Source organism: Aotus nancymaae, unplaced genomic scaffold, assembly GCF_030222135.1.
Source record: "Aotus nancymaae isolate 86718 unplaced genomic scaffold, 86718_ANA_hifiasm-v0.15.2.pri h1tg000016l, whole genome shotgun sequence".
In the NCBI taxonomy this organism is placed as follows: domain Eukaryota; kingdom Metazoa; phylum Chordata; class Mammalia; order Primates; family Aotidae; genus Aotus; species Aotus nancymaae.
Window position 1 is genome coordinate 978,657 of NW_026988428.1, and position 25,307 is coordinate 1,003,963.

The window sequence follows — 25,307 nt, forward strand, 5'->3', positions numbered from 1 at the left end:
ATGCAACAATCCTGCATGTTCTTTACATGTACCCCAGAACCTAAAATGCAATTAAAAGAATATATATATATGTATATATATATAAGAGAAAGAAATAAAGATATTTACATAGGCAGAGAGGAAGTCCAACTATCTTTGTTTGCAGATGACATGATCCTATATATAGAAAACCCCACATCTCAGCCCAAAAGCTTTTCAAGCTGATAAGCAACTTCAGCAAAGTCTCAGGATACAAAATCGTTGTTCAAAAACTGCTAGCATTCCTATACACCAATAACAGATAAGCTGAGAGCCAAATTATATATGAACTCCCATTTACAATTGCCACAAAAAGAATAAAATACCTAGGAATACAGCTAACAAGGGAAGTGAAGGACCTTTTTAAAGAGAGCTACAAACCACTGCTCAAAGAAACGAGAGATTACACAAATGGAAAGACATTTTATCCTCATGGAAAGGAAGAATTAATATGAAAATGGCCATACTGCCCAAAGCAATTTATAGATTCAGTGCTATTCTCATTAAGCTACCATTGACATTCTTCATAGAATTAGAAAAAACTATTTTAAAATTAATATGGAACCAAAAAGAGCCCAAATAGCAAAGAGAATTCTAAGCCAAAAGGACAAAGCTGAGGCATCACGCTACTTGACTTCAAACTGCACTGCAAGGCTGTAGTAACCAAAACAGCATGGTACTGGTATTAAAACAGACAGACCAATGGAACGGAATAGAGAACCCAGAAATAACACCACACACCTACAACCATCTGGTCTTTGACAAACCTGACAAAGGCAATGGGGAAATGATTCCCTATTTAATAAATGGTGCTGGGAGAATTGGCTAGCTATATGCAGAAAATTGAAACTGGACCTCTTCCTTATACTTCATACACAGATCAACTCAAGATGGATTAAAGACAAATGTAGAACCCAAAACTATAAAAACCCTGGAATCATTCAGGACATAAACATGGACAAAGATTTCATGATGAAAATGCCAAAAGCAATAGCAACAAAAGCAAAAATTGGCAATTGGTATCTAATTAAAGAGCTTCTGCACAGCAAAAGAAATTATCATCAAAGTGAAAGACAACCTACAAAATGGGAGAAAATTCTTGTAATGTACTCATCTGACAAAGTTCTAATATCCAGTGTCTAAAAGGAACGTAAAACAAATTTACAAGGAAAAAAAAAACAACAAAACCCAGTTAAGAAGTGGGCAAAGGACCTGAACAGATACTTTTCAAAGTAAGACATACATGTAGCCAACAAACTTAAAAGCTCAACATCACCTACGATTAGAGAAATGCAAATCTAAACTACAATGAGATACCATCTCACACCAGTCAGAATGACTTATTAAAAAGTAAATAAAGAAAAAGCAATGCTTTTACACTGTTGGTGGGAGTGTAAATTAGTTCAACCACTGTGGAAGACAGTATGGCAATTTCTCAAAGACCTAGAGACAGAGATACCATTCAACCCAGCAATCCTATTTCTGGGTATGTACCCAAAGGAATATACATTATTCTATTATAAAGATACATGCACGTGTATGTTCATTGCAGCACTATTCACTATAGCAAAGACAAGGAATCAACCTAAATGCCCATCAATGATAGACTAGATAAATTAAATGTGGTACATATACACCATGGAATACCATGCAGCCATAAAAAGGAAAGAGATTATGTCCTTTGTAGGGACATGGATGGAGCTGGAAGCCATTATCCTTAGCAAACAAATGCACGAACAGAAAATCAAATACCACATGTTCTCACTTGTAAGTGGGAGCTGATTGATGAGAACCTGTGGACACATGGAGGAAACAACACACATGGGCCTGTCAGAGGGTTGGGGGTGAGACGAGGGAGAGCATCAAGAAGAATAGCTGATGGATGCTGGGCTTAATAGCTAGGTGATGGGATGATCTGTGCAGCTAGCCCCACCTAGACTAACCAAGGAGAGAAAAATAATACAGAATGTTAGGAATTACGATGGTGATAGAACTGTAAATACAGAAGATAACAACAGATTTAAAAATATGTGTGATTTCTAGTCAATAAATTAAAAAACCTAAATAGAAATAACTTACTTACTAGAAAAATATAATTGACAGAATTGGTATAAGAACACATGTCCCTGTGTAACAAACCTGCACATCATGCACATGTACCCTTGAACTTAAAAGTTGGAAAAAGCCTTAATGCAAACTAACAAACCAAAAAGAAACTACAGCAACAAAACACATGAGGCAAACTTAGAAATACAAAGAAAATTTGATAACAATTCAATCACAGTGACATACTGTGTATGGTAACGTTTCCCAAAATTTGAGAATGAAATAGACAAACTAAATAGTTATTGATGGTTTGAATTATGCAATTAATAAGCTTGAAAAATATACATCTCGCCCTAATAAACAATATACTTTTCAATGGTCATGCATTAAAGAAAATTATTCAATGATACTTATTAAAGCAAGGTAAGGAAGACATTATTCAGGACTATCATAGCACGTATAGGCTAAACCAACCTCTAAGAATTCTAGCTGAAGATGGGTCATGGTAACTAGGTATCACCTGAGGGATGGTGGAGGATGAGGAAACTGATCAGATCACGAGGGCAGAGGTTCTTGCTAAACTGACTTAGCAGAGCTCTTGTTATTTTACAAGGAAGTAAACAGATGGGACTAGGAGAAGGTTGAGGCCATCTAAAATTTGGTTAATCAAAGAACTTTTATCACATGTAACATAAGAAAAACTACATACTGGTTTTCAAAGAAAACCTAAAGAAATTAGAAGTTGAAGAATTGTTCTGATTATAATGTGGTAACACTAGAAATAAAGCAAGAGATATAATGATTCTAAGCATTGATAAATTTAAAAAAGAACACATTTTCAGAGTAAAAAGCCTGAATTACAGGCTGTGTATATAATAATTGAAATGAAAATATAACTTGTCAAAACCTAAGTGATGTGGGCAAAACCTCTGTAGAAATGTCACAACCTGTAATGCTTTTACTTTTGGATAAGAAAGAATAAAATTAAATGAGTTACACATTCAACTCAAATGTGAAGTAGTCAGGTAGCTGAATTCTTACAGTTAAGAGCAGTAAGTAGTTAATTAAAAAGTAAATAAACGATGAATAAATAACATATCCAATAGATGTTTGATAAAAATAGAGCTGACTAAATCTCTGAATATGCTGATAAAATAGCCCCACCTAGGTTAACCAAGGAGAGAAAAATAATACAGAACATTAAGAATTACAATGGTGATAGAACAGTAAATATAGACAATAACAACAGATTTGAAAATATGTATGATTCCTCTTCAATAAATTAGAAAGCCTAAATGGAAATAACTTATTTCTTAGAAAAATGTAAATGACAGAATAAATGTTAGGAAAAGTCGACTGTATTAATAAGTCAGTAACCACCAAAGACACTAGAAATTTATTAAGGATTGACTCCACAAAAGTGCCAGTCCTAGATGAGTTTACATTTGTTCTTTCTAATATTCAACTAATAAAATCAATTTCTATGTTGGTTGAATTATTCTGGAAACTAGAAAAAAGGCCCCAAACTCTAAAGTTTACATAACCCTGCTACCAAAACCGAAATAAAAAAGGTAATAAAACCAGAGACAATTGACATGTGAATGTGAATGCAAAATCCTGTTACAAAGAGCAAATCAAATTTAAGACTATATTTAAAAAATGTACACCATAAGTAGGTAAATTTACTTCCAGTGGTATAAAGATGGTTCTCATCTGACATTAAATATGTTAATGTATTAAAAGGGAAAAGCCATATGACCATCGTGAAAGATATCCTAAATAAATTGAACAAACCACAAGAGCCATTCTAGATAAAAACTCTTCCTACAGAAAGGATGATTATTATGTGTCAGGCATTGGGCGAGTACTTTATATCTAATTTAATCTTCACAGTAACCCTATGAGCTAGCTATTACTGGTATATTTGTTTTATAGGTGAGAGAACTGAGGCACAGACTAGTTTGGTAATTTTCCCAAGGTCGTGCAGTTAGGGAAGGGATCAGCATTTTAGTCCAGGCAGTTTGAATCCTGAGCCTGTGCTTTTTATCTATTATGCTATTCCACCTTTTTGTTCTTTACTGAGGGAATAAAAGCTTCTTTGATATGCTGAAAAGGTACCCATGAGAATCCAATAGCAAACATCATACTAAATGGTGAAGCCCTACCAGGCATGCCGTGAAATTCATCAACAAGACAAAGATTATACCCTTGTTATTTTAGTGATTCTAGCCAATGCAGTTTGTATAGAAGAAAAAATGGAATGAATATTATAAAGAAAGAGGTACTTGATTATTGTACCTAAAAATCATAGAGAACTTCTTCTGCAAACTTATCCAGATTAATAAATGGCAGTTCCATCCTTCTAGTTGTTCATGACAGAAATCTTGAAGTTCTTGTTTCTTTTCTTTGCACGTCACAATTTGTTAGTAAATCCTGTTTCCTTTACCTTTAAATGCATAATCCAAGCATTTTCCCCCACACGCTGGTTGCTACTCCTTTGCTCTAAGCCAACATCATCTTTTCTTGCATTATTATGGTAGTCTCCTAACTGATTTCCCTGCTTCTACCCTTTCCCCTTCAGACTATTCTTAACAGAGCAGCAGAACACAAGTCAGACCATGTTCTCTCTTCAAAACTCTCCAATGGTTTTCCGTATCAGTTAAGGCCAAAGTAAGAATGGCCACAAGGCTCTATGTGATCCGGCCACACATCTCTGACTCCCTCTTCTCTGCTTTCTTCCTTGCTCACATTATTCCAGCCACGCTGCCGTCCTGGCTGTTCCTCAGTGTTAAGCCCGTTTCTTCCTGAAATGATGTTCTTCCAAAGTTGCTATGTTATCCCAGAGGCTTCCTCGAGTATGCTACATAAAACAGCACTCTGTTACTCTTGCCTTTCTTTTTTTTGTTTGTTTTTTTGGTTTTTTTTTTTTGAGATGGAGTTTCACCTCTTGCCTTTCTTGATACCACTTCTTGACTCATATATTTATATATTAATTTGCTTATTGTTTGTCTGTCTAAATCAGAGTGTAAAGACCATGAGGGCAGGATTTTTGTCTTTTTTCTGTCCAGCCTTCTCCAACTGCTATGTTGTCAGTGACTAGAACAATGAGAAAAGTGCCTGTGCATAGTGACTTAATAGCTGTTTTCTGAATGAGTGAATGAATTTGAAAAACACAGGTGTCCTAACTAGCAGCAGTAATTAAAAGACGTGAAAAATAAGATCTCATCTGGAATAGTAATAAAGAACTAAATTACTTAGGAATTAAAATAACAAGGCAATAGGTAATGATTAAAGGCATGCTGTCGTTTGAATTCCTGCTTCAACTGGTAGGGGCCATGTGACTTGAACCAAGGTGCTTCACTACTCTATACCTTAGTTATTTAATCTGTAAAGTGCAGAAAATACAGTACTAATTTGATAGGGTTCCTATGAGGATTTATTGAGTTAATATTTAGAAAACATTTAGAATAATACCTGGCACATAGTATTCACTATGTAAGTAATTTTAAAATATTTTTAGCATTCTATAAAGAAAGAATAAAACAGACCAATTAAATAACATTGAATAGGTACTTTCTGTGGATTGGGTAGTAAATTTAATATTTACAGTTTTTCTTTAATCTTCTCACAATACAATGAGGATTTATTATTGTGATTATCCTTGGGTTTTACCTATGGGGAAACACAGGTCTAACGAAGTGAAGTACCTTGTCTAAGACTGTTAACAAAGCTGTAGAGATGGAAATCAGATTCAGTTGGAAAGATACAGAATTGCAAAGATCTCATTTCCTCCTACTTTTTCGATAAGTTTAATGCAATTACAGCCAAAACCTTTTTTTAATTTGACAATTTGACTGTGCTTATTTTATTTATTTTATTTTATTTTTTATTTTAAAGGTGAGAGATTGCTGTATTGCCGAGGTTGGGTTGACACTCCTAGGCTCAAGTTATCCTCCCGCTTCAGCCCCCAGAGAAGCTGGGACTACAGGCGCATGCTACTGTGCCTGGTCTGACTATATAATCTATTATAAAGATGAATAAATCCATGAAAAAAAACAGTTTAGAGTATGTATGTGTATGTGTGTGTATGTGTATGTATATATATATATATGCACACACACAGTGTATGTATGTGTGTATATATACACACACACACACACACACACACACACACATATATATATCCAGGGCCCACCTGGATAATCCAGGATAAAGCCAGCTGATTAGCAATGTAAGTCTATCTGCAATCGTAATTCTCCCTTACTGTGTAATACAAATATGCACAGGTTCCAGGGATTAGAATGTATACATCTTTGGGGTACCATTATTTTTTCCTACCATAGTACCCTTGAATTATTGTTACCAATGAAGAGAATATGAAGGTAGGAAAAACAGTTGCTACCAAAATCATATTTGTGTAACAGTGAGAGATTAATCTGCCTTGTCTGTTGGTTTATTTTCCAGGAATTATATCCATGCAGAGAAGAGAAGATACGGGCTGCGAGGAATGTTTTACACTTTTAGTGCAAGTGATGAAGTTAAAACTAGGTTAAAATAGATGCTCTAGTTTTCTCTCATGTCTCTTGACTCTGTGTTTATGGCTCTGCATGGTTACAAATTCTTTTCATATTCTAAAATTCTGTCTTGTGGCACATACTGTATATATTGAAGAGAGGTCATAATTGTATTATATGTGTGATTATAACTCAAAGAGTTATTTTTGCTTACAGTCATTCAATTCTTATTTGCTGGTAAAAATACATGTGTTGAGAGTTGCATCAAGTAATTCAAGGTACATATTATTCATTAGAAAATGTTTAGTTAGTATGATTTTGACTATGATGCTCCTGATGTGCTGACTTTTGTAAAATTGTGCATTACAGTCTAGGATATGATTGTATATTAGATCTATTTTTTATTTTTGCTCCAAAGGCAAGGTATCTTTAAGAAATTGTTTGTGACTCAGTGAAATAGACATATATTTACTACAAAGCCAATGTTTGCAGTTGTTTTTAGAAAGCTTTTGTGTGTGTGTGTGTGTGTGTGTGTGTATGTGTGTGTCTATATGTGTTTCAATGAAACTTTATTTATAAAAACAAACAGTAGTCTAGGTGTGGTTCATTGGGTACAGTTTGCTGATTCTTGTTCTAATTCTTCACAGAAGGCCAGTTCATAGTTGTTCTCTGTGTTTTTAAGTTTTTAATGTATATCCACCTTAGATGGTTTTGCACATTTCAGTAAATATTCACTCAACTAACTCGTATGGGGTAGTATGTAGGGTCCAATGTGACAATACTCATTTATTTATTTTTCTTCAACTCTTATTAATATTTTAAGTTCTAGGGTACATGTACAGGGTGTGCAGGTTTGTTACATAGGTAAACGTGTGCCACGGTGGTTTGCAGCACAGATCAACCCATCTTCTATTAAGCCCAGCATCCATTAGCTATTCTTCCTTATACTAGAAAGCTTTTTTATATTATTAGAGTTAATTTTTTCTTTTTTTCCCCTGGGAATAATTATATAGAAATGCCTTGTGCTGTTCAATATAGTAGCCACTCTCCACATCAGGATATTAAGCATTTGAAATGTGGCTAGTTCTAATTGTGATGTGCTGTAAGTGTAAAATAAACACCAATAATGAAAACAGTACAAAAAAGGAATGTGAAACATCTCAATAATTTTTATATTGATTATATGTTTTTGATATACTAGGCTAAGTAAAATATATTTATACTAATTTCACATCTTTTTATCTTTCTAATGTGGTTACTAGAAAATTTAAATTCATATATATGGCTCACATTATATATTTTTTCTTTTTTCTTTTTCTTTTTTAAGACTGGGTCTTGCTCTGTTGCCTAGGCTGGAGTACAGTGGCACAACCTCAGCTCACTGCAACTTCCACCTCCTGGGCTCTAACGATCCTCCCACCTCAGCCTCCCGAATAGCTGGTACTATAGATGCATGTTACCACAGCTGGCTAATTTTTGTTAGTGTGTGTGTGTGTGTGTGTGTGTGTGTGTGTGTGTGTGTGTTTTGTAGAGATGGGGTTTCACCATGTTGCCCAGGCTGATTTCAAACTCCTGGGTTCAAGTGATCCACTTTTCTTGGCCTCCCACAGTGCTGGGATTACAGGTGTGATCCACCATGCCTGGTCCTCACATTATATTTCTATAGGACAGTGCTGATATAGACCCATTTGACCCATATGGGACACTTCTAGCCCATTATAATAAAACTGTGCCATCACTAAACTGATGAGAACTTCACTTGTAGTAATCAGTAGCACGTGTACATGTGTCCAGTTCATCCAAAAATGGAAGCAAACTATTAAGACACAGATTGAGAAGAAGGTTTATTTTGCATTGCTTGAAATGATATGATCTGTCTGAAGACTAGTCCTATATACTCTGACCCTGCCTGAGGCATTAGATGCACATTCTGTATGAATTTCCGTATTTGATGCCTTGGAGTGATCTCATGTGTTAAGGGTCAGATAGGAATCAAGAAAAACTGAAACAGTTTTATGTTGTTTCTGATAGATTTTCCCTATAGACTGATGCAGTGTATAACAACAATCAATTTGTAGAATAGTTGTACTTTAAATCGTATTTGCTATGCATATGGATATTGGCCCAAGAAACTCAGGCTTACCATTTATTTAAGAATAATCTTATTTAATATGTGAAAGCTTAGATAATAGATTATTCTAACTAGTGAATGTCCTGGTTATTTGAAAGTTTGGTAGAAGACTATTTTATTTGTATTTGTTCTGAAATGTACTAATCTGATTTGTTACATTAGTGTAAATATAACAAAGGAAATTAAATTTTTGGTAATCGGCAATCTCGTATTGTCTCAGAACATTCATTTTGGGCAAGAATTATCCCATACAGAATTCAAGATATTGACAAGTAGGCATAGGAAGTGGGATTTGAGTATGTATTAGACTAAGACCAGGGATCTATAAATTGCTTTTTTTTGGCATAAATATGTAATAAGCATTCTATACTTTTTCAAGACATTTCCTTAATGTATCTAGAAACTCTTGCATTTATGAAGCAGCCTTAAGTTAATCAAAGTTTTAATGTAGACCTTTTTAAATTTGAAGATTATGCTTGAATAAAGGGGGTAAGACAGTACAAAAAGTTGGAATGCAGCAGAACATTAGCTCAAAGCTTGAGCTTTTAAAAATCAAGGTTTCTTTTTTAAAATTAAGTTTTTAGTTGGAGGGTTTGGGTCTGGCTTATTTATAGTGTTTCAAGTATGTCGGTGGATATTCTATGGATATGTGGATATGTGCCTAGAGGCTCTGTCAATAGGTGCAGTTGAATATATTTAGATATATGCTAAATTTCTATTCTAAAGTTCTTGGTTTAAAAAGATGTATCTGTATCCATTTTGCTAGGAGAAGGCAACATTAAATGGGGTTTTAAAAAATGCTTCTATTATAATTAATTTTTGTATAATGGGGAACTGAGTTGGTATAGGTAATTGAAATCTTTAGGCCCTGAATCTTATTTTAGTTATAAATATCTTCTCTTACAAAATATTTATAAGGTTTAATAACATGCAGAAATTTAAAAAATGTATGAGAGTTAATTTGCAGTATTTTCCCATTTCTTTTCCATTTTTTGCCTGAGGTATTCCAAGCAACCTAGTATTCTAATCAATTTTAACTGAAACTTGGCTTCTGCTGAAAGATACCACTGCCTTTGCAGCTTTTTCTAATGGAGATATCTCATTATTGATGCATTTCGTTCATAGTTGAAACCTCAGTCATTCTCTTGCCTCTTCATATGGATACCATCTCCCATAGGTTTTATTTTAGACATATCAATTTGAATTTTCTCACCCTTTCTCTCTATCTACCACTATATCTCCATTTGTTCAAATTTCTTTGTTTCTCCCCTGGTCTGTTAAAACAGACAACTAACTTAATTCTCTCACTCTGTTTACCTTCCACCTGTTACAAGAGCTCTCATTCTAAAATACTGACTGATCATGTGAGGAACATATTTATCTTTCTGAAAACCATTTAGTTCCAAGTTGCTGCAGAATACAGTCCAACCTTTTCAACATATTATGAGGTTCTTCATAATCTGGAGCAAACCTATCTTTCTTCCCTTATAGTTTATTGTCTTTTCTTAAAGAAATACATGACAATATCAACATTCAGACAGTTCAGAGAATGAATAATGTATTTTTGCATGTATTTTTCTGTTATTGCAAATATTTCTCATCTGTACAATGGAAATAATAGTAGTATCTTATAGTTGTGTGGCTATAAATGAGCTAATGCATGTAAATCATTTGGAATGCTCAGACACATACAATATTCTGCAATTTGCTTTTTTCACTTAATATGTTTTGGTTAACTTTCAAAGTCAATACATACAGATCAAAGTTATTTATTTTATTTTAATTATTTTATTTTTAGTTATTTATTTTAATAGTTGCATAACATTTCATAGTGTGAATTAATCCTAATTTTTCCTTTTTTGCCTCATTTTCAGCAAATGGACTAATTAATTTTTTAGTTTTTTGCTGGACATTTATGACCTTTCTCTCTCTCTTTTTTTTTTATTTGAGACAGAGTCCCACTCTGTTGCCCAGGCTGGAGTGCAGTGGCCTGATCTCGGCTCATTGCAACTTCTACCTCCTGGGTTAAAGCGATTCTCATGCCTCAGCCTCTTGAATAGCTGGGATTACAGGCATGCACCACCACACCTGGCTAATTTTTGTATATTCAATAGAGACAGGGTTTCACTATGTTGGCCAAGCTGCTCGAACTTCTGACCTCAGGTAATCCTCCTGCCCCGGTCTTCCAAAATGCTGAGATTATAGGCGCCTGCCACCACACCTGGCTAATTTTTGCTATTTTTAGTAGAGACAGAGTTTCACCCTGTTGGACAGGCTGGTCTTGATCTCCTGATCTCAGGTGATCCACTTGCCTCAGCCTCTCAAAGTACTGGGATTACAGGCATGAGCCACTGCGCCTGACCCTTTTTCTTTTATGCTATTAAAATTCTACGTGGATATTTTTGTGTCTGTAGTCTGCATATGAATGTTTTTATTTCATAGATATCCATCCTTAAAAGTAGAGTTGTTGGGTCTAAGAGTATTCATATTTGAATCTTCATTATATGTTGCCATGTTACTTTCCAAGGATGTTGTATCAATTTACACTTCAATTAGCATTCTGTGAGAGTGACAATTTCTTCGTGTATTTGCTTGCATTGTTTGTTATCAATGATTTCTTTAAAAATTTGTGTTCATCTGATGGTAGAAAAATAGGCAGCCACTGTTTTATTTTGCTCTTTGCTAGCCACAGTGAAGTTAATTATATTTTCAAATATTTTTTAGCCATTCACATTTCCTTTTCTGTGAATTGTCTGTTAATATCCTATTTTTCCATTTTATTTGGAGATTTCATTTTATAAATAGTATTATCTGTTTATCTGTCACATATATTGAGCCATTGTATAAAACTAAGAAGAACTGCATCCTCTCTAGGAGCTCTGGCTACTCTATTGGTACACTTTCTCCTCCCTGGGAGGTTGATATATACTTAAAAAAAAAAAACAAAACCTGATCAGTAGGAGCTCAAGCCATATGCTACTGGGGCCATATAAGACACTAATGCTGTGGGTCTCATATAAGAGACCTAGAGAGAAAGATGAGTAACTAAGTTCTGGAGGCAGGCACTATTAGAAATCTGGTTGACAAGAGCAAAGAGAAAATAACTATTCTAAGTGCCATTTTATATCAAAATCCATAATTTTTACTACTCACTCTGTGATAAATATTTTTATAGGTAAATATTTGTACAAACTATTAATTACTTTCTTAATTCCTCTTAAGGAGAATTTGTAGGTAACACATTTGCGTACTATGAAAGCTTTTAAATATGTATTATCAAACTGCCTTCCAGAAAAATTGTACCAATTTACATTTTCACCACCAGCTTATTATAATGTCTCTTTCTCTGCAACCTAACCATTACTGAATTGACTTTTTTCCAATTTTATAAAGAAATATATAATGGTATGGAGGTTTTTTGCTTTCTTTGTCAATGAGGTTGACATTTTTCATATATGTACTCAGCATTTTTATATTTCATTTAACAAATAGTTTCTGAGCACCTACAATATTCCACTCACTGTTTTAAGACCCAAAGATAGTGTGGTGGAGCTTCCGTTCTAGTAGGGATACAGACAATAAGCATATAAATAAATAATATAATGCCAGATGGTGATAAGTCCCATAACTAAAAGGAGAGAGAATGATGATAGGGTGCTATTTTTGACTGAATAATTAGGGAGAGAGTTTCTGAGGAGGTGACATTTGAGCAGAAAAACTGAGCCATATGATTGAGGAAAAAGCTTTCTAGGCAGAGAGAATTTCAAATGCAACATTCATAAGGTTCAAGTATACTTACATTTTTAAGAAGGCCTGTGTGGTTGGAACAGGGTATATGAGAAAAAAGGGTAGGAATGAGGTTTGAGAAATCAAGGACAAATCCTGTGGATTAAATTTTGCTAAATGGTGTGGGGTAGGGAATTGAAATTTTTTTCCTGCCCAGTAATTAAAACATATTTATTGGGACTACTTATTAAATGATGCTTTTCTTTTTTTCCTTCTTTCAGATGTCAACTTTATTCCTATATGTATAACTAGTCTGTTTCTAGGACTTCTCTTGTATTCATTGATCTCTCTCTTCTCTTGTATTCAATTTTTGTTTTTTTTATGACATGTTTTCATAATTGGTAGTATATAGATCCCATTATTGCTTCGTTTCACATTTTTTCCCTGTAAATTCTTGTAGATCCAATTTAGAACTTTAGTTGAGTTTTCCCTAAAATATTCCATAGAGATTTTTATTGGGGTTGCCTTAAACAGATGTATTAATTTAGGGAGTTAAGTATTTTTCTATTGTAGCATTTATTTTAAAAGAACAACAAGAAGATTGATCACAAACAATTATTAGATATTTTCTGTGCTGTAGGCACTATAGTCACTGCTTGTATTGTAATTTATCTGTATATGTTTTTCTCAATTAGAATGTCAGCTCTTTGGAGGAAGAGCTGATACCTTATTTATTTTTTGGTTGTTTCTTGGACTTTTATTTTCTTGGACATAGTAAGAGCTTGGAGAGTATATATTAATAATTGAAGGTTGAAGATTGAAGTAGAAGTAATAGTTATGAATAATTTTTCTTCATTCTAGGTTACCTGAATAGTGAAGACTTGTTAGTATAACTAAAGTTGAAAGAGGAATAATTTAGAGAATAGCCCTGGGTGGGTGTTTTAAGAATTTGGTTGGTTTGTTTAATTTAAATTTAAAAGACCATATTGGACTTGCTTCAGTTATTTCTTTGTCTTTTTTTATTTTTATCTTTTATCAAAGCTATCCATGTACTTTTTTTTTTTTTTTTTTTGACAGGAGTCTCACTCTGTCACCCAGGCTGCAGTACACTGATGTGATCTTGGCTCACTGCAACCTCTGCCTCCTGGGTTCAGCGATTCTCCTGCCTCAGCCTTCTGAGTAGCTGGGACTACAGGCACACACCACCACACTCAGCTAATTTTTGTATTTTTAGTAGAGACAAGGTTTCACCACATCAGTCAGGCTGGTCTCAAACTCCTGACCTCAGGTGATCCACCCACCTTGGCTTCCCAAAGTTCTGGGATTACAGGTGGGAGCTACTGTGCCCGGTCCATGCACATTTTATTTTGTAAATTATATCCTTCAGTTCTGATAATTTTTTTATAATTATATCTTTCAGTGTTTTCCCTCTTCTATTTTCTACGTTTTGACTTCAAGAACCTCTGTTTTTCAATGTTGTAACTGCCGAATGGGTGTCCTAGTTTTCTTATGATTTCCCTTCTATTTGTCTGTATCTTTGCCTTTTTTTCTAAGTATCTGAGATATATCATCAGCTTTATTTTTTACTTTTTATTTATTTTTGAGACAGAGTCTCATTCTGTCACCCAAGCTGGAGTACAGTGGTGCGATCTCGGCTCACTTCAACCTCTGCCTCCCAGGTTCAGTGGATTCTCCTGCCTCACCCTCCCAAGTAGCTGGGACTACAGGCGTGTGCCACCACACCTGGCTAATTTTTGTATTTTTGGTAGAGATGGGGTTTTGCTATGTTGACCAGGCTGGTCTCGAACTCGTAACCTCAGGTGATCTGCCCACCTCAGCCTCCCCAAAGTCAGGATTATAGGCATGAGCCACCACGCCTGGCCTTGTCAGCTTTATTTTTAATTTTTCTACTGAGTTTTAAATTTCTAATATCTCTGATTTTCTTTTTTAGTGCATTGTTCTTACATTCATTATCTTTTCTGATATTGAGATGATATTAATGATAACTGCTTTTGAAAATTTCTTCTCCATGCATAGTCCAAATTTTCTCCAGGTTTCTTTTCTGTAGTTCTTAATTTTTTGTTTTGGCTTCATTAATAATAAAGGCTTTCCTCAAGTGATTGAATGTCTTTGGCTATTTGTTCATATTTGAGAGTGAAGGTTTTCAAAAACTCCTGGGAAGCTCTAAATTCATGGTGTTGGGACTTGTTGGTTGTCAGCCTCTCAGTGGTGTACTGGATTGGCTTGTGTCTGCTTGTGAAATGTAGTTGTTAGCATATCTTCCTATCGCTGAGTTAAGTGACCTCCAGTCAGAGTATTTACATCACAGAAGTTGATGAAGGCTACAAATCAGGGATCTAGTCCAGAGGCATTTTATGTGTGTCAGAGAATGTCTTCCTTTCTGCTGGGGAGATTGAACGGCAGCCACTCTGTTCTGAGAATCTAATTGATTTAGATTTTCAACCAATGCTGTAGTATTTAACTCCTTTTGTTTCTGAGTATTTAATTCTTTTTATTTCCTTGTATGGATATAACAATTTATCTGTTTGCCAGCTAATGGACATTTGGGTTGTCTCTGTTTTAGACTATGGTTTATATGTTATTTGTATGTTATTTGTATGATATGATTTGATGGTATATGTATGGTATTTGTATGTAACTTAAAGAAACTGCCAAATTGCTTCACTAAGTGGTTACACTATTTTACACGCCTACTAGCAGTGTGTGTGAATTCTGGTTGATCTACATCCTTGTCAATGTAGATTTGTTAAGGATTTTTAAAGATAACAATTTTGATAGATATATAGTAGCATCTCATTGTGTTATTTCTAAAAATAAATTTTATTGTGGTATACAACATGTTATGGGATAAATATAGTAAAAAAAGTGAAACAAATGAAAATATTCATATCTCACAATTATCCATTTTTTGTTTTTGTGGCAAGAGCAGCTAAAATCTACTTACGTAGCTTAAATCCCATATACAGTACAATTTTTATTACCTGTAGTTTACATGTTGTACTTTAGATCTCCACACTTGTTCATCCTACATATTTGCTACTTTGCATCCTTTGACATTTATTTCCCTGTTCTATTCCTCCTACCACTCTTTTGTCCTCTATCCCTGTATATTTGATTTTTTTCATATTCCTTATATTTTCAGGCAATATTTTTCTTTTTGTGTCTGGCTTATTTCACTTAGCTTATTCACTTACCCTGGAATGTCTTCCAGGATCATCCACGTCATAGAAAATGGTTAGTTTCTATTCTTTTTTAGGGCTGAATAATATTTTATTGTATATATGTCCCCTGAATTTGGAATCTGGAAGTGTGATGCCTCCAATTTTTTCTTTTCTTTTTTTTTGGAGGGGGGCGGGGGGACAGGGTCTTGCTTTATTGCCCGGGCTGGAATACAGTGGGATGATTATGGCTCACTGCAGCCTCAACCTCCCAAGATGAAGCAACCCTCCTACTTCAGCCTTCTGAGGAGCTTGAATCACAAGTGTGCATCACCACACCTGACTAATTTTTTTGATTCTTTATTTTTAGTAGACATGGGGTCTCACTGTGTTGCCCAAGCTGGTCTTATGCTAGTGAGCTGAAGTGATCCTCCCTCCTCCACCTCCCAAAGTTATGGGATTACAGGCATGAGCCACTGAGCCTGGCCTGCAACTTTGTTTTCCTTTCTCAGAATTGTTTTGTCTATTTGGGGTCTTTTATGCTTTCATATGAATTTTAGAATTTTTTTTCTATTTCTTTGAAGAATGCCATTGGGATTTTAATAGGGATTGCATTGAACCTATATAATGTAAATAAGTCAGATACTTAAAATTTAACATCTCCAAACTAGGAGTCATTGTTTTCTTTCCATCCTGCATTGTCCTCCCTGCAGCAGAATTTGCTCTTTTTTTCATTTCACAACTTAGTTAATATTGTTGTTTTTTTCTAATCATGTAAGCCTGAAGTCTGAGTCATTCCTAGACTACTGCTTCCAATTTCCCACCTTCTTCCACTTGATCCATGTGTTTTATTAATTCTTCTTTTAATTAACTTTCAAATAAGCACATCCTATTAGGATTGACCCACTTTAGTTTAAGGCTATCATGACCCCTTGTTAGGAATCGCTTGCTATTCATTCTCTTTTTAGAGATGCCTATGTGCTCTCTGGTACCTCAATTATCTTACTACTTTGTAATTATTAGTCTATGTGTCTATCTTTTCCATTACACTATGTTCTTGTAAGGAAGGACCTTGAGTTAATGATTTTTGTGCTCCCAGTGCCTAGCTCAATATGTGACATACAAATGGTGTACAATAAATGTTTTGTGAATATGTGAACTAGTTTATCATTAGATATTATCTTTGATAGTTTTGATATCACCATGAACATCAGATAAAGCATTTTTTTGTTCTATTTTCAGAAAAGTGTCTTTCAATGCTTTATTTTCCAAAAGTTAAAATGAGTTTCCTTGATAGTAGTTATCAAAAATAAAATAGGCTCTTTTATATAGTTACATGTTATCTCCAGAATATATTGTATAGTAAAATCAATGATGACTGCAAAATTGTTAGGATCTTCTCATGGTTTACAACAGTCCAAATCTTCAATTTTATTTTCAAGTATGAAATATTGATTACATTTTCTTGGTTGCAGTAGAATAGCAAAAAGAGTTTATAATCTTCCTACAATGCAAAATATCTTATAACTTATATAAATCATTGCTACCTCAGAAGGAGTCTGTTAACAGGCATGAGGCAGGTCTCATAAATCTTATTCTTTGGTATGGAATACAGTAGCTGAATGTTAGTTGCTTCTAATGTTTCAGTAGCGACAGAAAGCAATAGGGAATTTTTGGATCCAAACTTCAATGTATGACTGTGGACACACATTTGTTAATAATTTCTGAAGATATTAATAGTTGCATTCTCTATTAGTTTCTATTTATCAAATAAATGAAGTTGATGTTCTGAGGGAAAATCATGGAAGATGGCAATCATTTTCCACATGGCTAAAATTTTCATCTGCAACTTGCTGTTGGCTCTGGGGCTACCAGGCTTCTTTTTGTTTTTCAAGGCAAGATCCTGCTTCATTGTTAACTCCGCGCTTGTGCTTCATTTGCAGCATCTGGCGAGGCCCCAATGTGAACTGCACAGACAGTTCGGGTTACACTGCTTTACACCACGCAGCCTTAAATGGACATAAGTAAGTGCCACTTATTTTGACAGAATCTTGTGTATTTAGTTACATGTGATGAAGTTAATTATGTCTGATGATACCTTTCTCATGTCTCTGTGAGTCCACTGGGCTTAGATGAATTTGGAAAGGGACCAGGTGACAATACTGACAAGTTAGACTTGGTAGGAATATGGCTGAGTATAATTGTGTGCAGAGTGTAAACTGAAAGAAATGCTCTGAAACACTCAACTATCGCACAGGGAAAATGAAAAAATTGACAGGATCATGCTATTCTTGTGTAGCTTTGAAGAGAGAATGGGATAAAACCACTTGGTTACACCCCTCTACCTCTTTTGGGGTCTCCTTGTATTCACCCAACATGGTAGCATTTACTAGGAGTATAAACTTAGCAGATTCTCACTATTCTGAGCCCTGGTCACTTGTATGAACCACTTAAACATCCTTATTTAGCTAAAATGTTTTATCTTTGTCATTCATGATTGTCTTTCTGGTTTTAGATTTCTCAACCCTGACATTTTTTTAATGTGTAAAACTATGTGTCAAATAATGTAATAATATACATTATGGAGAGTAAAAGAATATGTAGCCATAACAATCTCTATTTCCAGTTTTTTAGCTAGGTGTCCTAATGGTTTAGTGACAGAGTTAAAGTGAGATGAGTCCTCTGAATGATTCAGATGTTCTGTTGTCCTACAGAAGAAAAATGACTCTTTTCCTGCATCTTCCCCTCATCTCTGTTTTCCCTTTGTGTGAATGATCCAAGTTAGTTTTCCCAGATCTGTATCATTTCATTTCACTTTAGTTTTTTAGATGTGGTAATTACTGCTTTAAAAGTGCTAGTTACAATCTACAGATTCCATATTATTTCTATCAAATTACTAATGTCACGTTTCACAGAACTAGGAAAAAACTATTGTAAAATTTATTTTGAATTAAAAAAAGAGTTCAAATAGCCAAAGCAACCCTAAGTAAAAAGAACAAAGCCAGAAGCATCATGATACCAGATTTCAAACTATTCCATAAGGCTGCAGTAACCAAACCAGCATGGTACTGATACAAAGACAGACACATAACCAATGAACAGGTTAGAGAACCCAGAAATACAGCCACACACCTACAGCCATCTGGTCTTCAACAAAATCAACAAAAAATAAGAAATGGAGAAAGGACTCTTTTTTCAATAAATGATGCTAGGATAGCTGGCTAATCATATGCGGAAGAATGGAACTGGACTATTACTTTTTACCATATACAAAAATTAACTCAAGATGGATTAAAGATTTAAATGTAAGATCTCAAACTATAAATAGAATCTTAGAAGAAAACTTTGGAAACACCATTCTGGACATAGGCCTGGGCAAAGATTTCATGATAGAGACTTCAAAAGCAATTGCAACAAAATGAAATATTGAGGCTGGGTGTGGTGGCTCACGCTTGTAATTCCAGCACTTTGGGAGGCCAAGGCAGGCAGATCGCTTGAGGTCAGAAGTTTGAGACCAGCCTGACCAACGTGGTGAAACCCTGTCTCTACTAAAATTACAAAAATTGGCTGGGTGTGGTTGGTACATGCCTGTAGTCCCAGCTGGGAGAGACATGAGGCAGGAGAATCGCTTGAACCCTGGATGCAGATGTTGCAGTGAGCAGGGATTGTGCCAGTGCACTCCAGCCAGGGTGACAGAGTGAGACTCTGTCTCAAAAAAAAAAAAAAAAGAATGACAAGTGGGACCTAATTTATAAACAGAACAGACAAATTATATAATAGGAGAAAAATATTCACAAACTATGCATCTACCAAAGGCCCAATATTCAGAATCTACAAGGAATTTAAAGAATTCAACAAGCAAAAAACAATTATTCCCATTAAAAAGGACGCAGGAGACATGAACAGACACTTCTTAAAAGAAGACATACAAGTGGCCAACAACTGTATGAAAAAATGCTCAACATCACTGTATGAAAAATGCTCAACATCAACAACTGTATGAAAAAATGCTCAACGTCAGAGAAATGCAAATCAGAACCACAAAGAAACCATTTCATACCAGTCAGAATGGCTATTATTAAAAAGTCAAAAAATGACAAATACTGGCATCTTTTGCAGAGAAAAGAGAGTACTTATTCACTGTTGGTAGGAATGTAAATTAGTTCAGTCTCTGTGGAAAGCAGTTTGGAGATTTCTCAAAGAACTTAAAACAGAACTGCCATTCTACCCAGCAATCCCATTACAGCATATAAATCCAGAAGAAAATAAATTGTTCTATCAAAAAGACACATGCACCTTCATGTTCATTGCAGCACTAGTCACGATAGTAAAGACATGTAATCAATTGAAGTGCACATCAGTGGTGGATTGGATAAAGAAAATGTGGTACTATGCACCATGGAATACTATGCAGCCATGAAAAGAATGAAATTGTGTTATTTGCAACAGCATAGATGCAGCTGGAGGCTGTTATTCTAAGTGAATTAATGGAGGAACAGAAAATCAAATACTGCATGTTCTCACTTATAAGTGGGAACTGAACACTGGCTACTAGTGGACATAAAGATGGCAACATTATAAACTGGAGACCACTACAGGGGGTAGGGAGGGTTGAAAAACTATTGGGTACTATCCCCAGTATTAGGTTATTGGTATCAATTGTACCCCAAACCCCAGCATCATACAATATACCAAGGTATCCCCTGAATCTAAAATAAAAGTTGTACATGTATGCCCTGAATCTAAAATAAAAGTTGAATTTATTAAAAAAAAAAAGAATAAAAATGCTAGTTACCTTTTGTTTTCCCACTTAACATTTCTTTTATTCTGTGAATGGAGACTCAAAGGTCTTATACTTAATCTTAGGCTTGGTCATAAAGCTCTTAATACAAGAAATTTATTTTTTTTGTTGTTATTGATCACTACAGCATTTTTCTCTTAAAATGTATACATTTAACACTATCATTCTGTTTAGAAAATCATCTGAGTTACGTAAAATGTTATAAACTTTATGTTTCATTATTTAGATTTTTTAGAATTAGAATTTCCAAATAATATTTATTTTTATTCAGTTTCTGTTCTGTATTATCTCATATCATCTCATTTGGAGCTATTCTGTCAGATCTTTTTTCTGTTCCTTTATAGGATGGAAAGTATGTCCAGATATCTAAATATTTTAAAGGAGGATATTGTTATTTATTCTTTTTTGTACCTGAATCATAAGGAATAAAGACAAATCAGCCCAAGTCATATAATCCTGATGGTTTCTTGGCTGTCTGATTTATCGATTCAGGCTACTATCATATTTTTTAGTTCCAATTGGAAAGATAAACTCTATTACATCTAATGGGCAGAATATCTTGGGCCTGACCATTCATTTGATCCATACTACTTTTCTTGTTCTTTCTCAAATTGGCATTGGTAAGTAAGCACTTCTCAAAATAATACTGTCCCAAAATGGATTAGCATTCATATTCTTCCTTGATTTTCAGTGAAGAATTTAGTAAATATTGATTTATATATGACAGTCTATGAAGTTCTAACTGTTGAGATATGTTTTTCTGTGGCCCATGGCATTTTTGGTACTTTTTGTCAAATTAGAAAGTGATGATAATTTAAGCAAATTGAATAGCAATCATTAAAATTATCATAAACAGAGAATTTGATTAGATATCTTTTAAGATCCCTTTAATTGCAGATACAATAGGTGAATTATCTATCTGTGCTTTTATCTGATGTATTAGGATGTATTAAACGGAAAAGATAAACATTTCATTTATATTTTCTGTTTAGTACATCCTAGTAAGATTTTACTCAGTGTCATCCTATAGGCTTTGAAAAAGCAGGAAAATTGTAACCCCATCTCCGTATTGTGCTAGTTGTGTGACCTTGAGCCATTTACTTAACATCTCTAGCCCTCAGTTCAATAGATTGGCTTAACATCTCTAGCCCTCAGTTCAATAGATTGAATAGATTGGATCGATATTCTCCATTGTTTCTTACAATTATACATTGAATGATACACTGTGTTGGTATTATTTTTGGCTCAGTTATGCACTGTGATGCTACAGTTCTGAAATTGGGATTTTCATATAAAGCATATGTTTCTTGATTTTGCATGTTTAAATTATCTACAAAGTTGTACAATTAGAAATCACTTATTCTACCTGACACCCCTCACCTACCTCTTTTTATAGATGGAGAAACAAGGCCCATTTAGATAAGTGACTTAGTGGACGTAGATATTAAAGTGGGGTTGTGTCTAGAGCTTAAGTGTTCTGGTTCTCAGTCTATGCTTTTACCAGTACTCTACATTATCTCCCCTTTGTTGTTAAACTCTCCCTGGCTCCTCTATGTCACATTAGATATTTCTGGCCTGCCTCCCATAATCATTTGTTGTATGTTTACATGGAATGCTAATTTTAATATTGGCTTAAAAGATATTTGAAGGAGAAAATAATGTCATAGAATGTATCTCTGAGCCAGAGAAGGGTATTTCTTTTATTCGTGTTCTCACTTAGCAGAGATAACTAACAAGCATTATATTGTGTTCTTCCCAAGCAAGCCTTAGCAGTCAGCATAGAAGCACATCATTTCCATGTTTGTCACTGTTGTTGTATCCATCTGCTCTAGATTGTTTCCATAAACATTATGATTGCTAGGCTAAAGTTCATGGAATCATAGAACCAGCAGTAATGTTTCAGGGCCGTATAGTTTATGCTTTTGCTTTGAGCACAAACTGTTCCTCTACCCCCAACATATATAAGCTAAAGCCTTCATACTGAAAATTAAACCAGTTTCCCTGATTTCGTACATTTTCATTGGGAGCCATTGTTTATCAATGCTTGTTAATCCACAAATGAGGCAGCATTTTGTACCTGAAATGCATTATTTCATATTGAGCAATTCATCTTCAATTAGCCAGATCAGGACATAGTGGAAAATGCACTCTACTGGTGATTTCCTGGGTTATCTGTAATTACAGATTAGAAAATTATTATCCCCACAGATTCCACAGAAATATAAACCACCATCAGAGATTACGACAAACAACTCTGCATATAAACCAGTAAACCTGGAAGAAATGGATAAATTCCTGGACACCTGCATCCCCGCAAGCCTAAACCAGGAAGAAGTCAAAACCCTGAATAGACCAATAAGAAGGGCTGAAGTTGAGGCAGCAATTAATAGCCTACCAACCAAAAAAAGCCCAGGTCCAGATGGATTCCCAGCTGAATTCTACCAGACATACAAAGAGGAGCTAGTACCAATCCTTCTGAAACTATTACAAACAATACAAAATGAGGAAATCCTTCCCAAATAATTTTATGAGACCAACATCATCCTGATACCAAAACCCAGCAGAGACTCAACAAAAAAAGAAAACTTCAGGCCAATATCCATGATGACCATAGATGCAAAAATCTTCAATAAAATACTGGCAAACCAATTGCAACAACACATCAAAAAGCTTATCCATCACAATCAAATAGGCTTCATCCCGAGGATGCAAGGTTGGTTCAACATATGCAGGCCTATAAACCTAATTCATTACATAAACAGAACCAAAGACAAAAACCACATGATTATCTCAATAGATGCAGAGAAGGCCTTTGACAAAATTCAACACCCCTTTATGCTAAAAACTCTCGATAAACTAGGCATCAATGGAACGTATCTCAAAATAATAAAAGCTATTTATGACAAACCCACAGCCAATGTCATACTGAATGGGCAAAAACTGGAAGCATTCCCTTTGAAATCTGGCACTAGACAAGGATGCCCTCTCTCACGACTCCTATTCAATATAGTATTGGAAGTTCTAGCCAGAGCAATCAGGCAAGAAAAAGAAATAAAGGGTATTCAATTAGGAAAGGAGGAAGTCAAATTGTATCCATTTGCAGACGACATGATTATATATTTAGAAGACCCCATCGTCTCAGCCCAAAATCTCCTGAAACTGATAAGCAACTTCAGCAAAGTCTCAGGATACAAAATGAATGTGCAAAAATCACAAGCATTCCTATACACCAATAACAGACTTAAAGAGAGCCAAATCAAGAACGAACTGCCATTCACAATTGCTACAAAGAGAATAAAATACCTAGGAATACAACTAACAAAGAACGTAAAGGACCTCTTCAAGGAGAACTACAAACCACTGCTCAACGAAATAAGAGAGGACACAAACAGATGGAGAAACATTCCATGCTCATGGTTAGGAAGAATCAATATCGTGAAAATGGCCATGCTGCCCAAAGTAATTTACAGATTCAACGCTATCCCCATCAAGCTACCAGTGACCTTCTTCACAGAACTGGAAAAAAACCACCTTAAACTTTGTATGGAACCAAAAGAGAGCCTGCATAGCCAAGTCAATTCTAAGCAAAAAGAACAAAGCAGGAGGCATCACACTACCTGACTTCAAACTACAAGTCTACAGTAATCAAAACAGCATGGTACTGGTACCAAAACAGAGATATAGACCAATGGAACAGAACAGAGGCCTCAGAGGCAGTGTCACAACCATCTGATCTTTGACAAATCTGACAAAAACAAGCAATGGGGAAAGGATTCCCTGTTTAATAAATGGTGTTGGGAAACCTGGCTAGCCATGTGCAGAAAGCAGAAACTGGACTCCTTCCTGACACCTTACACTAAAATTAACTCCAGATGGATTAAAGACTTAAACATAAGACTTAACACCGTAAAAACCCTAGAAGAAAATCTAGCCAAAACCATTCAGGACATAGGCATAGGCAAGGACTTCATGACTAAAACACCAAAAGCATTGGCAACAAAAGCCAAAATAGACAAATGGGACCTAATTAAACTCCAGAGCTTCTGCACAGCAAAAGAAACAATCATTAGAGTGAGTCAGCAACCAACAGAATGGGAAAAAATTTTTGCAATCTACCCATCTTGACAAAGGGCTAATATCCAGAATCTACAAAGAACTAAAACAGATTTACAAGACAAAAACAAGCCCATTCAAAAGTGGGCGAAGGATATGAACAGACACTTTTGAAAAGAAGACATATATGAGGCCAACAAACATATGAAAAAATGCTCATCCTCACTAATCATTAGAGAAATGCAAATCAAAACTACATTGAGATACCATCTCATATCAGTTAGAATGGCGATCATTAAAAAATCTGGAGACAGATGCTGGAGAGGATGTGGAGAAATAACACTTTTACACTGTTGGTGGGAGTGTTAATTAGTTCAACCATTGTGGAAGACAGTGTGGCGATTCTTCAAGGACCTAGACATAGAAATTCCATTTGACCCAGCAATCCCATTACTGGGTATATATCCAAAGGATTATAAATAGTTCTATTATAAGGACACATGCACAAGAATGTTCATTGCAGCACTGTTTACAATAGCAAAGACTTGGAACCAACCCAAATGCTCATCAATGATAGACTGGACAGGGAAAATGTGGCACATATACACCATGGAATACTATGCAGCCATAAAAAATGTTGAGTTCGTATCCTTTTTAGGGACATGGATGAATCTGGAAATCATCATTCTCAGCAAACTGACACAAGAACAGAAAACCATATACTGCATGTTCTCACTCATAGGCGAGTGTTGAACAAGGAGAACACATGGACACAGGGAGGGGAGCATCACACATTGGGGTCTGTGGGGGGGAACTAGCAGAGGGACAGTGTGGGGTAT

General features: G+C 35.1%; 1 protein-coding gene across 20 annotated transcripts in view; it reads left to right on the forward strand.

The window, feature by feature from the left end:
* Positions 1–25,307, forward strand: part of ANKS1B (ankyrin repeat and sterile alpha motif domain containing 1B) — a 1,270,775-nt gene that overhangs the window by 150,172 nt on the left and 1,095,296 nt on the right. For all 20 annotated transcript variants that reach the window (XM_012469266.3, XM_012469273.3, XM_012469264.3 and 17 more), the window contains exon 2: positions 17,558–17,638. In XM_012469266.3, the coding sequence (XP_012324689.1) occupies positions 17,558–17,638 (81 nt within the window). The remainder of the gene's footprint in view (positions 1–17,557; positions 17,639–25,307) is intronic.